General features: G+C 43.1%; 1 protein-coding gene across 3 annotated transcripts in view; it reads right to left on the minus strand.

Moving 5' to 3' along the window:
- Positions 1 to 121: 121 nt before the first annotated feature.
- Positions 122 to 14,582, minus strand: part of LOC306817434 (synaptopodin 2-like protein) — a 25,946-nt gene continuing 11,485 nt past the window's right edge. For 2 of the 3 annotated variants that reach the window (XM_079334289.1, XM_079334290.1), the window contains one exon: positions 10,373 to 14,351. In XM_079334289.1, coding sequence (XP_079190415.1) covers positions 11,608 to 14,351 — 2,744 coding nt within the window. In that variant the 3' untranslated portion in view covers positions 10,373 to 11,607. Of the gene's footprint in view, positions 760 to 2,020; positions 2,193 to 2,286; positions 2,357 to 2,441; positions 2,609 to 5,692; positions 5,777 to 10,372; positions 14,352 to 14,582 lie in introns of those variants that run through there. The other variant, XM_079334291.1, reaches the window with a different exon arrangement.

Consider the following 14,582-nt stretch of genomic DNA (forward strand, 5'->3'; position numbering starts at 1 on the left):
AGGTGATTGCTGTAGAGCTCTAAGTAGAACATAACGCGTATTGTCCCTTAGCTCTCTGCTTGACAAACACATGCAGTGTTAAAACAGGAGGCACGTAGACAGTCTGTCAAGGGGGAATTTATTGAATAAACACATAGTTTCAAGAGTGCAGAGTGCGTAGGCTATCTATATTTTTCACACAGACCTCATAAGCTTAGAATTTGTAAAATCATAGTAAGACTCAATCATGGTTAGGGAGACAAAGATGAAAAGCACATAGGAGACCAGGGGAGAAACTTGATAAATAATTTCAATTCGTATTGAAATAGTTTTCATACATTTCTTTCAGAGGTAATTCAAGTACATTTCCATATATGCTCATGGGACTCTCAGCAGTCCTGACAGTGTCTGTCAGTAAGTAATTATCTGTACCTATTGCTATTATGCATTGGTTCAGTTGAGGTAATAGGTGTGTTTTATGAGTTTCAGAGTGTGTGTTCCTCAGGCTACATGTACTGTAAATACATTTGTGTGTTCATGCATGTTCACAGGTCATCTGTTTCTCCGTCGAAGGGCATGTTATCCAGGTCCATGTGGATGTTTGAGTTGTCCTCGCTGCAGATCCAACCGATGGGCGTGCGGTTGAATGAGGGACGTGAACGGATGTCGGCCTGCAGACTGGGCAAAGGCTCAGCCTCCTCATTGGCGATGTTGATCTCTGGGAGTTCGAAGCTCAGTGTCTTGGCCCCCTTTTCAATTCCACCGAATGGCAATGCCGTCCTGGAAAAAGAAAAAGAAAAAGGCAGTTGAGGAGAGACAAGGAACAAGTTTTCACAAAGTTACAAAGCAGTAAAAAGTAGCTCAGTCTGCTAGGACTTGGGATGGGAACTAGAGGGTTGCTGGTTCAAGTCCTGATGCGGATTAAACTTATGGTATTTGGTCTGGTGGCTGGAGAGGTGCTAGACCACTTCCTGAGCAGTGTGTAGCAGCCCCACTCTGACATCTCTCCATAAATGCGTGTCCTCAGGTCCTTTTTGTGCATGTGTTTGTTTAAGTTTATATTTGTGGCCTATGTGTCTGAGCTGCAGGATACAAAAAATGATCACAAAAAGAGAAAAAAATTGACTTCAAAGATGTAGAAAAGAACGACAGGGAAATAGAAAACTATCGAAGGAGACAGAAAATATCTTAAACTCATCACTGGACTTCTTTGGAGACTTTATTTATATTTGTACGTGGGGTCTTGTTGTCTTATAATCCATCTATTTATGGCTTTTTATTGCTGGTTCAGAACCATTCGTAATTACCTAACATACAGCTGCTCTTACCAGGGTACTTAGCGACCATTAGGAGTATTACAACAGACAGAGATCAAGGGTTGAAATAAGATTAATATAATTATATTTGTGGCAGATGCTGTCTCAGTGGTCAGTGTAATGGTACAACATTCACAAATGTCAGACATGTGGTGCCCTTTTTTGAAACGTGTGCAGCTGCTCAGTGGACAGAGTCAGAATCAGGGAGAGTGAGAGAGTGGGGAATGATTTGCAGGGAAGGAGCCGCGGGTCGGACCCAAACCCTCGCCACCCGCCTGGAAGACCACAGCCTCTGGGGTGCTAGTTTTGTGATTGCATTATGGCAATTTAGGCATCTTCTGTTTTGCTCTCTTGGCAAACTTGTGTCAAACATGCAGCCAATCCAGTCCGCCCACAAAGATGACTGGGCCCCTGAAAGACCTATAGTAAATGGGCCCTCCCCAGATGTCACTTAATTTGGATTAGCATGGTTCACACTAGCCTCCTGAATAATATTTGCCTGCTGGGCCTGATTTAGATTATCTTTTACAGCTGACGGAAAAAGGTTTGTTGCAGGTCCCGGTATGGCTATAAACAGCTCGAAAATACTAGCCCCAAAGTTCATTTCAGTAATCCCACCCACAACATTCAAATTACATTTAAAAAAAAGTTAAAATACAAAAAACACTTAGAACCTAACAACAACAATAACTAAGATGCTGACAGTTGTGGTTGTGAGGTCGTACCTGTTGAAGCTCTTGTACAGAGGCAGTTCTTGGTGCATCTGGATGGGTCCCGGCATGCTTGCCCTCATGGTGGCTGTCAGCTCCTCGTTGCCCTTCATGGCCCGTTCCCAAGGCGATATGTAGGTGCGTACATATTCCTCATTCCTCTTCTCGTCCACTGGCTCCTCCACCACTGAGGCACACAGGGCATCAGAAAATTATAGGTGACGAGGAACAACATCCTAACCAAGAAAAAGCAATTGAACAAAGTGCCACCATGACCGTACCTTCCACCTTTGGCATCTCAGGCTTTGGCGGGACCGGGGGAGGGGACATGAGCAGGTTTTCAAGGTTCTGCTGATAGTAAAAGAAAAGGAAAATCAGCACACGCATAGAAACAGAACATGCACATCACTGCTTTATTTTTTCATTTCATAAATACCGTGTTCTCGTTGGTCACGATGAACTTCTCCACTCTCTGCTGCCTCTTCCTGAACATCTTGGAGCCTTTGTTCTTGAGCAGGGAGAGCTCCTCCAGCATGGTGTCCTTAGGAGTCTTGATTTTGGTGCCCAGGTCAAACTCGGAGGCTTCTGGGTCTGACTCATCATCTGACGGGGGAAAGAAGAAGAGGAAGATTGTAATGCCTGGGCTGAACATGAAACTGAAGGTGGTCGTAGGCAGAAATAGAGGGAGTGAGGAGCAGTCATGGATTACACATGTGATGATAAAATAACCATGGTGTAAGTACAAAAGCTGAAGCAGAACATCTTTCATTTCAGCCGAGTCGTTCGGGTTTATAAAAATGTTGCATAATTAACATCATTTTTTAATGACGTTATCTTTCTGAGAAAGCTGCAGTCTGGGATTTTTCTCTTACACCAGAGCAGCAACTTGACATAATCTGTGCTGCCCTTAGCTTTACCCATTTAGCAGATTAAAATGTGATATATACGGGATGTGTATGACTTTTAAATGTGTATTTTTCATCCTCTAGCTTCTGTGGAACGCTTGTTTCAGTGAGTTATAGTTAAACCCAGTTGGGCAGTGCTGAAGGATGTGCGTAAGAGAGACCAGGGGAGTTGTAGGGGGTTACTGGGCCAAAGTAATATGAAAGAAAAGGGCGCTGGGGAATGTCGGAGCGGGTTTTCTGCTAGAACTGTTTATGGAGGGGAAATCCGTCTAACATGCTGGCTCTCTCCCCGCTCTCAGTGATGGAGAGATCTGATGGATTTTACTGCTCCACCGAGCTCCCCATAAAACACTCCCCTCATCCACCAAATACACTCTGATATCACTCATAACACCTGGAGTCCGGCCATAACCCACACGCACACGTAGACACACGCACATGCACAAACACATCTATAAAGCTGGGAGTTGGCATTGCAATGCTGCAGAGAGCTGGTAGCAGTGCGTCGTAAATCAGACTTGGGCAAGTGGGTGTGTGTTAAGCATGTGTGTGTATGAGAGTGAGAGAGGGAGTAATTGAGGCTGCTGAGAAGAGCAAAGCCTCCCATGGGGATATTGATTAGAGTGTTAATTCAGAAGAATGTGAAACTGGAGCTGGCTGCTGACTGGAGAGAAACTGGACAGACTGACGGAGACAGAAGGTGGACAGAAGGACAACATGGAGATGGACACAAACACGGGACAAAAATCAGAGCGGCATAGAGGAAGGGATGATGGAGAGATGAGTGGGCATTAACTGGAGCAAAAAAAAAAAAAAAAAAGAAGGGATAAGCAGGATAAGCTCCTGAATGACTGACTGGTGACACACTGGTGGAAAGACAGAGATGTGAATTCGGAGGGAACGGTTGAAAAAAAAATAAAAAACACAAACGGGAAAGTCATCAACAGATTTACGACAAATATGAGGGTTTGCACAGAGACACACTTGCAAACAGCATGCTCATAGTTTGGTGGAGGACATGTTGTGGTCTATAAGAGTGAGATATTGTGCAAGTAAAGGACAGTGTTTGATATTTGTTAGAAACAAAGTACATACAATAAAAAGATTTTGCAGCCAAGCTTGCAGCTCTGCAATAGTTTTCTAGTTGCTAACTAGAAAACATATATATATATATATATATATATATATGTTTACATATATATATATTTGAAAATATTCTGCAGTTTTGTAGCACTTTTCTGGTTTTCTGACAACTCAAAGGACTTCAATATTACACGTCCCATTCAACCATTCACACCACAATCACACACTGATTACAGCGACAGTGTAAAGTGCCTGACTGCTGAACAATCAATTCACACATCCCCAGCAAAGCGGGAGGAGCAGATCAGTGTCTTGACCAAGGAAAATTTGATATGTGACTGCAGGAGCTGGAGATCAATCTCCCAATTTTTCGGTTGAGACTCTACCACCAAGGCTGTTGTAAGTTGTAGCGTATAGTAAGTATACAATTTACTATCAGTGCTTTCACACTCCCAAAAACTTCTAATATTTGCAGGAGTTGTATGTGTGAATGCAAACATCCATATTTTTCACTTTGAGTTTATCCAGTGTTTCTTCCAGTGAGCTGATGTGGGAACGCAGACCAGGAGAATTCTCCTCGAGTGAGTGTGCACAGACCAGTACGATATTCATGCTTGATTTACACTCCTGCATTTTGTTTTTATGTTTGCTCATACTGTATGTTCATCTAACATTATGTACAGTGAGTTTTTGGTACAGATTTTATTGCAGTTTTCTGCACAATGCAAAAAAACGATTCCTTTTTAATTTCTTCTTATGCAAACATACAATCTTAAATCTAAATCTCACTATAGGGTTAGGGTTTGTACACTAACATTTATGATGTAGTACATTTCTCTTGGCCACTGACCTCAGTGTGTTTTCTGTATAATGAGTCTGCCAACGCTTTGCCTGACATGTAAGGGTTAATTTGGGGTTTGTAGATATGTAGTCCACTAAAGTTCTAAAAGTTTGTCAACGATTCAGCTGCACAGCAAGATGAACAGATGGTACGTTTTAAACACTTCCCCTTCATTGAGTAAAATCTGTGGTTCACATCAAGTTGGCTTTGAGGCTCAGTACGTGCAGCATTGATAAAGCAATTCATAAAGCAAAGGGCATACATCCACCTCGAAAGTAAATTAATCTTATAATCACAATTTGAGTGACGTTGTGTCAATAAACAATACATTCATTTTCCTTTGGTGGATTTAGCATCATTTTTCACCAGTTCAAATGTTGCATTTGGTTTACTTTCAGTGCACACAGCCTGAAACAAATATGGTGTGAGCTGAATAACCTTCTGGTATCTTGTGTGGCTGCTAATGGTGCCTGATTTGTAGCTGCTCTGCCATCTGATAATGCTCCACGCTCTTCCAAGAGATGCCACATGCATGTAAGATATTGTGTTACTACTTGGAAGAAGCGTGTGCGTGTGTGTGCGTGTGTGTGTGTGTGTGTGTTTGTGTGTGTGTGTGTGTGTGTGTGTGTGTGTGTGTGTTGTTATTAAATTGTAGGATAAGGCCACACAGCGATTTACACCCAGGCAGTTTAATTTGCTCACACATGCTGTGCAGATAACAGACACCACAGAGAGAAACTTCTAACCTGATTAAATTACTAACGGCGATAGTGGAAGGTCGTCGAGGGGTGTGGATGAAGACACTGAATGCTTACAGGTGTGTTAGCGTGTGATCGAGGTGCTGTTTGTGTGTTTTACCGTTCTGGCTGATGTTGGACAGGTCAGTGATGATCCTGTTGGCCTTCCTCTTGTTAGAAGGGGCTGAAGTTGGGAGAGACATGGCTGGAGGAAAGAACAGACGAATCACAACTTTAAATAATCAATATTGTAAACATGTAGCACATTTCAGACAGAGAATTGCTTTAACTTTATAAAGTGCCTCATCTCCATTATCATGCAAGTGTCCAGATTGATGTGGTACTGGTCGGGATGCAACCTTGTTGTTTGAGTAGTATGACTGACTGTAGAGAGAAAGAAGGACGGAGCGTAATTCTGCATCCATCGTTCTTCACTCAATGATGATTATCCTAAAACTAACTTTATCATAAGTTCTCAACTCATCTACCCCCAGGACCCACCACCAACTCTGTAATGATAAATTGCGACTACATTTTCCAATGCTTTTCAACCAATGATATCTATTTAATTTTATAAAAAGTGAAGGTTTGGACCGAGACGGTACAAAAATACAGAATGGATCAAGCTTGTTTTAAAAGCTCTTTGTAAACTTTTTGAATTCATTCTCTTCCGGGGACACATTTACTTTTGGGTCCCGACCCACAAGTTGAATAGCACTGCTCTATACTGTAAAAAGGTAGCTTAACACACATGCAGTCAACTACCTGCTATGTGTCGCCTCTTTACTTCAACTCCAGCTTTACTTTAGAGACTGTAGGCAATGGAAATGTTTAAAAGGGCTAAATCCAAGCAAAAGAAAATTCCTTATGAAGCATTAAAGCTGAAGCAACTTACTGTTTAAAGCCCTCACACCTGACCAAGCTTATGTAGTTTGTTAGTTTAGATGTTGTTTTATTTAGTTAAAGAAGTTTTAGAAAATTTTACAAGCAAATGCTCAAACTGGAGGACAGACAGCCAACGTATGACGCAGATCTGGATCCGTCCAAAACAAATGCATCAGATCAGAAAGTTAAAGCAAAGTATTTCTCGGCTTAAATTTGACAACTTTTTGATATACATTTTGATGCACTGCCCCCAAGTGGAGAAAAAAGGTTCTTATAATTACAGAATCTTGGTAATGGACGTGTCTTTTGTTGATGCAGGATTGAAACTTTAAAGTTTGACCTCAAACACCACGAAATAAACTTTAATGAAGGCCTTTTTTATCCATAGTTCACTGAATAAACTGAGTGTTCAACATTAAATGGGTAGCTAGAACTTGAGATATGAAGTGATATGTTGTACTATCATGACAACAACAATTTGTGGAGTTCGCTTTTTTTTAATGGATTTTTACTTTCGATAATGCACTTTGTATTAAATGTGTTTGGCTGTATCAGTCCCCAAATGTTTCAGTGTATTTGCTCTCTCAGGAGTCTGGCAGAGAGCATGACAGAATTAGCATCAAGACACTGACAGGCAGTGAAATTTGATACAACAAAAGTGCAGTAAAATATTTTATGATAAAGTCTAAACTGATTTCCGAGACATATTTGTGTCTGATGAACTTGCAGATCACGTCCCAAATCTATGAACTGCAGCAGAACCAGGTCCCTTAATTAAGTTAAGCACACTTAAAACACGTTGTATAGCCCATCATTCCCCTGAGGACTCTAATTCCCAGTGGCAGCTCTCGTCTCTCTTGACTAACCGCTCAGATGGGGGCCGGCTGTATGTTGCTGTCTGTCGCACGGGTCGAAAGCAATTATGTAAGGCTGTAGGTGAGTCCCAGTACAAGGAGAAAAAGCTGGAGGGCCAGTCCATTGGGAGACAGTTAATGTAATTGCTTCTCATCCGCTGTAATTGAAGCTCATTTCCTAGCCTGTGATTCAGTCCTGTACAAGCTATTTTTATGAACGCATGTTCTATAGCGCTGTGGTGAGTGGGACTGTCATCAGCACAAGACACACACACGCACAGATTTGCACTTAAATTGCTTCCCCCTTGTGATTAATGTGAGTCAGCGGCTGTGGATTAAAAACTGGAGATTACAGGTGTTTTTAAATGTTCTGGGAAATGCAAGATGGAGGCTGAGCTGATGGCGACTACAGGAGCAGCATAAGGGCCTGGCTCCTGTTACCGGCCCTCAGACTGAAGAGGCACTCCTGTCCCCCATGACCAGCCTGTTTTAGCTCCAGATAAATCTCCAGGGGACAGCTGGGGAGGAAGGGCATCAGTAAGCACATTCCCCAATGCACACATACAGTACATCCATACCCACGGACTAAAAACTCCACCGCACAGGGCCACATTCCTCAGCTACCACAGTGTTAGGTAAGAGCAGCTGGAAAAGAGTCTTCAACTGACTGGCTTATATGATTTAAAGTGGTTCAATTTATATTTAAATGAATAATTTTCTCACCAAATTGTCATTTCTTTCAATGTCACGGTCAAACTATGTGTAATTTATGCTTTTTTTAAAATCATGTTTTGGAGTTTAAAAAGTTTACAAACTAAAATTTCTCACATAAAATAATCTCTGCACAGAAGCGTCCCAATACAGGATCCAGAATTACTATGCTACTTCCAGTAAGTCATTAACCTTGAATGCATTTACATTCAAATGTGTAGGAGGGATTTCCTTTTGACTTCTCTAACGTCTTACCTAAGACCCAGGTATCCACACGAAGATGCAGTTCACAAGGTCCCAGAAGGGAGATGAGTATGGATCCTTAGGTAGATTTGAGTCCCAAAGCTTGTATTGTACTGCCTGCCCTCCTCTTCGCCCCGGAGAGAGTGAAACCCTATCGGCAGGGCTGTCCCATGCACTGCTATGAACTGGGCCCTGGTGGGTGGGTGAAGGGGGGGAGGTGGAGGAGTTGAGTAGGTTTGGAGGGTAAAGAGGGAGGTGGGTGTGGTGTGTAAAGTTCATAATGAGTGATAGAAGGATGTTGATGATGTTCTTTTTGGTTTCCATCACAAAGGATCTATGGGAATGCTATTTTTTTCTTTTTTCTTTTTTTTACATATATTGCCATCCTTTCCCGGAATCATCTCTTACTCAGAGAAAGGCAGATACGGAACATCAAAACACTCAAATTAATATGTGTTGTAAATCTGTTTCCACAGTTTACAAACCTGTGCACACGGTTCATAATCTGTGCACCAATTCAAACAGTGAGTTTGGTTTTGTAAACACTGCTTTAAGAAAAAAGTGTATACAAATCAATCTTGTAAATGTCAAGATATTTCAGTCTGGATAAAACTGACAAAGGATGAACTGAGCCTTATAAAGCTATGCGAGCTGCACAGATAACAATCACTCGTGCAGTGTGGTAGTCTTGAAATTGGATGAGCCAGATGGCCTTGACACAGATGTGTGTTGAAGCTAGGCCATAAATCCATCAGGGCAGGAAACTCCCAGTTTGAAGGTTTATTACACGCTGGTTTGTCATTACAAATCAACTCCCAGTACTTTTTTCCAATCAAGCTGTACAGATAAAGTACTGTAATCAAAATATTACAATGAAGAGTCAAATGACCTCCACACTGAAAATCCCTAAATGATCCATCCACAAGACCGTTTCTGTTCCTACCCGCTTCTAAACCTTCAACTCCGAGCGCTCGACTCCCTTGACCCAGTGACTCGCTGAGATCAAAGAGCCTCTGTGTCAAAGCAGCAGGATGAGACAGGATGTACCAGGTAGCTTTTTCCCCCTGCCACGCTCAATATCATTGTAAAAAGCCATCAGAATTAAGCTTTTAGCACAGCGCCAAATAGCTGGAGATTAACTGCTCCAAAAATAGGTAAAATGGGCTATGTGTGCATGTGGACAACAGAGAGATAAACAGAAAAGAGGGGCGAGAGACTACATAGGTGAATTGTAGAACTAATTTTGTAATTTGGCCAGGAGTGAAAAACAACCACTCTAGTCATTACTAAAAGTGCAATCAAAGCTTTTATACATTTCTAAAATCCTTTGACCTACTTTGTTGAAAAGTGAATTTTCTGCACGAGAGATGCAGTTTTCGAGTGTGTTTTACCTTCCACCATCACAGCAACTTAACTTACCAGTGGACCTGAACTGAACTAAACTTAGCAGCTAAAGTTAGCGTTCGTCTGTCACCTGATGCTAGTCAAGGGTCATAGGTTAAATCCCTCTCTGAAGACGTGGTTGGGTTTCACAGCTCTGGGGACATTGGTTGGCTGTTGTTAATCGCTTTTAAATGTAAGCCAACAATCATACAACTGGAATTATCATATATTAAATTTCAAGCAAAAGAAAAGAAATGCATGCATTTGAAATCTTTCATGTCTTTTTTCTTATCTTGATAACTTCATATCCTGTTTTTAGAGTCATAGGAAATATATTTAATGATGTGAAAAGAAAGGAGTATATCATGGAAAATGTGCATATTGCATCTGTCTAAACTCCAGCTATGTTAACTCTCTCGAGTGAATTAAGAAGACCATAAACTGTACTGTAGAAGGTCAACGTGTCCGGATGGCAAATCCTGCAGTGCCTCCATGTGGCGAAAGTTAAAACAATATGTTGTTACTTTAACTATCGCCTTTGAAGGTCAGGGATTTCATCCTAAAACTGTGTAAATCCTGAGGGAACAATTAAGCTGTTAAGAGTTGTCAGCCACTACCTGAAAGAGAGAAAAGAATAAAAAGTGATGGGAGGAGATGATACAGGGACCTGGTGTGGGAGCAAGTGATGACGTGGGTGACACAAGAAGAAACAGAGTGACAGCTGATGTGAGTCACGTCTATTTTTATTCAGTCTCTCACAGCTTCACAGCTAAACAGACATGTTATCGCACTCCTGTATCATTTCAAAGAATCAAAAAACTTACTGTAAAAGATTTACTGTAAAAGATTTCCCTTCTTTACAATAGCTGTTCTTCTCAACAAATGATAAACTACAGAAAACAAAGCACAAACCGCAGCATATACATACTAAAAAAAAACAGAAATATGAATACAATTCTTTTAATTTGTGTATTTCTGAAGGGGGATTGACCACAATCAAATGGATTATTTTTTCTCTGATATCACTCTCATGGTGGGAAGCATATAAATCTGAAATGTTTTACTGTATTGTATTAACCTTGGGAAGTTGAAAAATATTCAACTAAAAATACAATTCACAGTGAAGATCAAGAATAACATCATACATTTTAACACGTTTTAAATCCATTAGGTATTGTCTGACAACAGCTAATGGTAGCATTCAGCCTCTTCATCTCTAATAAATAGAATGCTATGACGTGGGTGATGCTAACTTAAAAAACAATAATTAACATTTCTGATGAATTGGGAAGTAGTACAATATAGTGATTGTCTTGGAACGCCACAGTACAAGATAATAAAGGCTTCTTTTCCCCACTTGACATCAGAGAAAAATTGACATCTGAGTGAATGTTGTGAATTAAAGCAATTAGCAAGATGTTAAATTTGTTAGTAGGCAAACTTTGTAATATGATATTTCTGGATGACAACAGGTACTATAGGATGTTGACATATTGTGAGGCTACAAGTCCAACTTGCATTTCTACAGCTCATAAGCTATTGTATAATAAAAACTGTCACTTCATCAGTGCTTTTCTTTTCATTGCTGACCACACCTCTTTCAACAGTCTTGTCTTCACATCCTCTATTCTTCTTTTTTATGTTCATCATCAATCAGTGCATTTTTATTAATTTCACTCAGCCTGACCGGCTGCCATTCAATCTGCCATTGTGCACAATTTCTTTCAACTTTTCTCACGTGACTTTGCCACATTTTCTAACTAAAATTATTACAAAATTCACAAGAAAAATGGGTCAAAAAGATTAAATGCAATTGTTAAATGTTGACTTGGGTGGCCATTCCAAAAGGTTCATGTGATAAAACATGGCTGATAAAAAAGATAGCTGCAGCCCTGATTAACAATAACACAATACTAAAACATTCCTCTGTGTTTCTGGTCTGAAATGTCCAGAACAGAGTTCAGTGTGCAGTAGATCCAGGGCGCCAGACACAAGGCTGCAGACCCAGGTTGGAAGTGCTGAACCTGGGCCTGGGGACCCTGGTCAGTTGAGTGCTGCTATACACTGGCAGAGCGCTACCAGTGGGGCTCAGGGGACTCAGATCTGGGGCACTCTTGAACTGCCTGTTGGCCTGAGCAGTGTTGGAGGGCTGAAGGTGTGAGAAAGTAGGACATTGGACAAGATTTTGAGCAGGAGCTGAGGAGAAGGAGGGAAGCTGTGGGAGTGGAGCAGTGGGGGCCGGTGGAGGTGGAGGAGACATAGGGGAGGGTGCCCACTGATTTTGGTAAGGTTGAGGTGGAGGTTGATATGGGTGAGGTTGAGATTTGAAAGGCTGAGATTGGAAAGGCTGAGCTTGGCAAGCGTGGTAGGGGGTTTGACCAGCTGAAGGTGGAGGAGAAGTTATATCAGAGCGCCACAGAGGTTCTCCGAGTGTTGTAGCTGACCGTGGTACGATAACTTTTAAGGCTGGCCCTGTGGATGTTGGGGGAGGTGTTGAGAATCGCTTTACCTCAGACACTCGTGCTGTTTTCTGAGGACCATTTGTACGCCCTTGCTGCTGCTGCTGATAGGTGGAAGTATCCTGGTGAACCCCGCCCCCATAGCTGAACAGAGAAGAGTTGAGCTGGTATGGCTGATGGTTCATGATGTCCACAGATTTCGCTGGAGCTTTCTTTCCTTTGGCTATAGCTGACCCCAACTTTGCCACCTCAGTCTTCTTTTGGGCTTTGAGAGGGCAGGAGGGAGAGAGTAAGGGGTTGTAACTGATAGGAGGGGGAGCACGGATGTTTGATGAGTATTTCCAGGTGGCTGGGAGGGAAGGTGTGGGTGAGGGCTCCCTTGTCTGGGTGGGAGAGAAAGGCGCGGCCGCAACAGAAGGGGCTCGCTCCACAATATACCGATCCATCCTGTTTTGCCTACGGGCAAACAGTTGACCTCCTTTCCCTTCCAGCTGTGGCACTTGAGGAGTCTGTGGTTTCGGAGCAACAGGAGGTGGTCTTGGTCCCTTCTGAGCTTGCAAAAAGTTGCAAGCCTCTGCACCAAGCCTCAGCCAATCCTCTTCAGGCCCTGACTCATGTCCAGTTTCCCCACTGGGTGCAGCTCCAGTTTCTGCACCTGGGGTTCTCTCAAAACGATCATCCATGTTCTGAACCATTGACATCAGGTCAGGGTTTGGATTAATATCTTTGTTCTGAATTGCACAAAACATTGGCTTCTTGTTGGCTCGACGACGAGCATCATGCAGGATGCCGGTGCGAGTGGCAGGGACAGAGATGCGTTGCTCTCGTGTCTCTATTGAATCAGCTGGAGGAGCTTGAGGAGGTGAAGCAGTTTCCATGACAGCATGGGAACCAGGAGTCATTACACCTGTTGTATTGACGTAGGGGTGGACAGATGGTGATAAACCAAGTTGGGAGACAGTAGGAGGAGGGGTTGGAGGGGTATGGAAAACAGCATGAGTCAGATCAGGTGCATGTGGTGGAGAGATGAGAGATGCAGTTGTGTGGGTGGAAGGAGATGGATTGGAAGGAGATGGGTGTGAGGCATATGACATAGAAGGTTGAGGGGAGAAAGGTTGAGCTGCATAGACTTGAGTGCTTTGAGGCGCTGAAGGAGAGTATGGAGTGGATTGGGAAGCATACACTGCAGGCTGAGGGGAAAATGATGGTGGATTTGTGGTAGGCTGGGAGAATGGCACAGAAGAAAAACAGGGGGGAGGAGAGTTCCCAGAGGGGTTAGTATTGCCATTCGTGTTTCTTGGGGAGATGTATAGAGATGTGCTAGATACAGCTCTCCTAGGATCTGGCCCTGATGACTGGCGAGAAGGTTGAATGGTCATCATGGAGATTGCAGCTACTGGTTTACTTGCTGCTTTAGGTTGGGGGGGGCGAAACATCACAGAGGTTACAGTTGCACGGGAAGGTGTAGGACCTGGGGTGAAGGGGCGGGCAGTGCGGTTAAGAACACTTGGAGAATTGGCGTTCAGGTTCGGATCGGAGTCAGTGATAAGGCTAGGATTAAGATTTGGAGTAAGATTAGGGTTGACAGGTTGCCCATTTTGACTTTGAAGGTGCGTTTGAGTTGGGGGACTTAGAACAACACTGGCACGACTAACAGCTACTGATCCCCCATTGGTCAAAGCAACAGCAGGAGGAGACATTGATGAAGGATTGACACCGATAGGCTGCTTTGTGATGCTGCTCTCCAGTCTTGATCCCTGATAGGCTATGCCCTCCAGCCCAGATATCTCCAATCCTGGATTTTGATTGACCGGGGTCACAACTCCTGGAGTATGATAGTTTGAGTTATCTAGCCCAAAGCAATGATTGGTTGTTGGTGTTGTAGGAGTAGTTGGTGTCGTTGATGGGCAAGCAGAGCTTCTCTTGTCAAGCAGATCTAGATAACCTGTATCCCACGTTGGGTCAAATGATGCTGAGAATCCTTCTTCATCAACTTCTGAACCACTAAGAATTGAACCTCCTCCTTCTTCCTCTGTCTCCCCTTCTGTATCACCTCCTCTGTCTCCCTCAGCTTTGCCGAAGCAGGTCAATGTGTATTTCTTGGCCCTCTGTCGGCGTTTCTTAAACATCAGCACCCCTTTCGAGTTGGGGTTGGGGGCATCAGTCAGCAAAGAGGCAATAGAGCGACATTTAGTACGCGCTTCTTTCACCTGTTTCTCCACCACACTCTCCCCACGATGCAACTCTGCAAGACAGAAAGAAGATAGAGAGAGATACTGAAATTAATAAGCTTAAAGGGAGGGATCGCCGGTGGCGCAGCGGCAGTGCGCGCGATCCCATGTATTGAGGCTATAGTCCTCGCGCGCGGGCGGCCCGGGTTCGCGTCCGGCCTGTGGCCCATTTCCCGCATGTCTCTCCCCACTCTCTCTCCCTGATTTCCGACTCTATCCACTTTCCTCCCTCTATAATAAAGGCA

This window comes from Symphodus melops (genome assembly GCF_947650265.1).
Source record: "Symphodus melops genome assembly, chromosome: 21".
Taxonomy (NCBI): domain Eukaryota; kingdom Metazoa; phylum Chordata; class Actinopteri; order Labriformes; family Labridae; genus Symphodus; species Symphodus melops.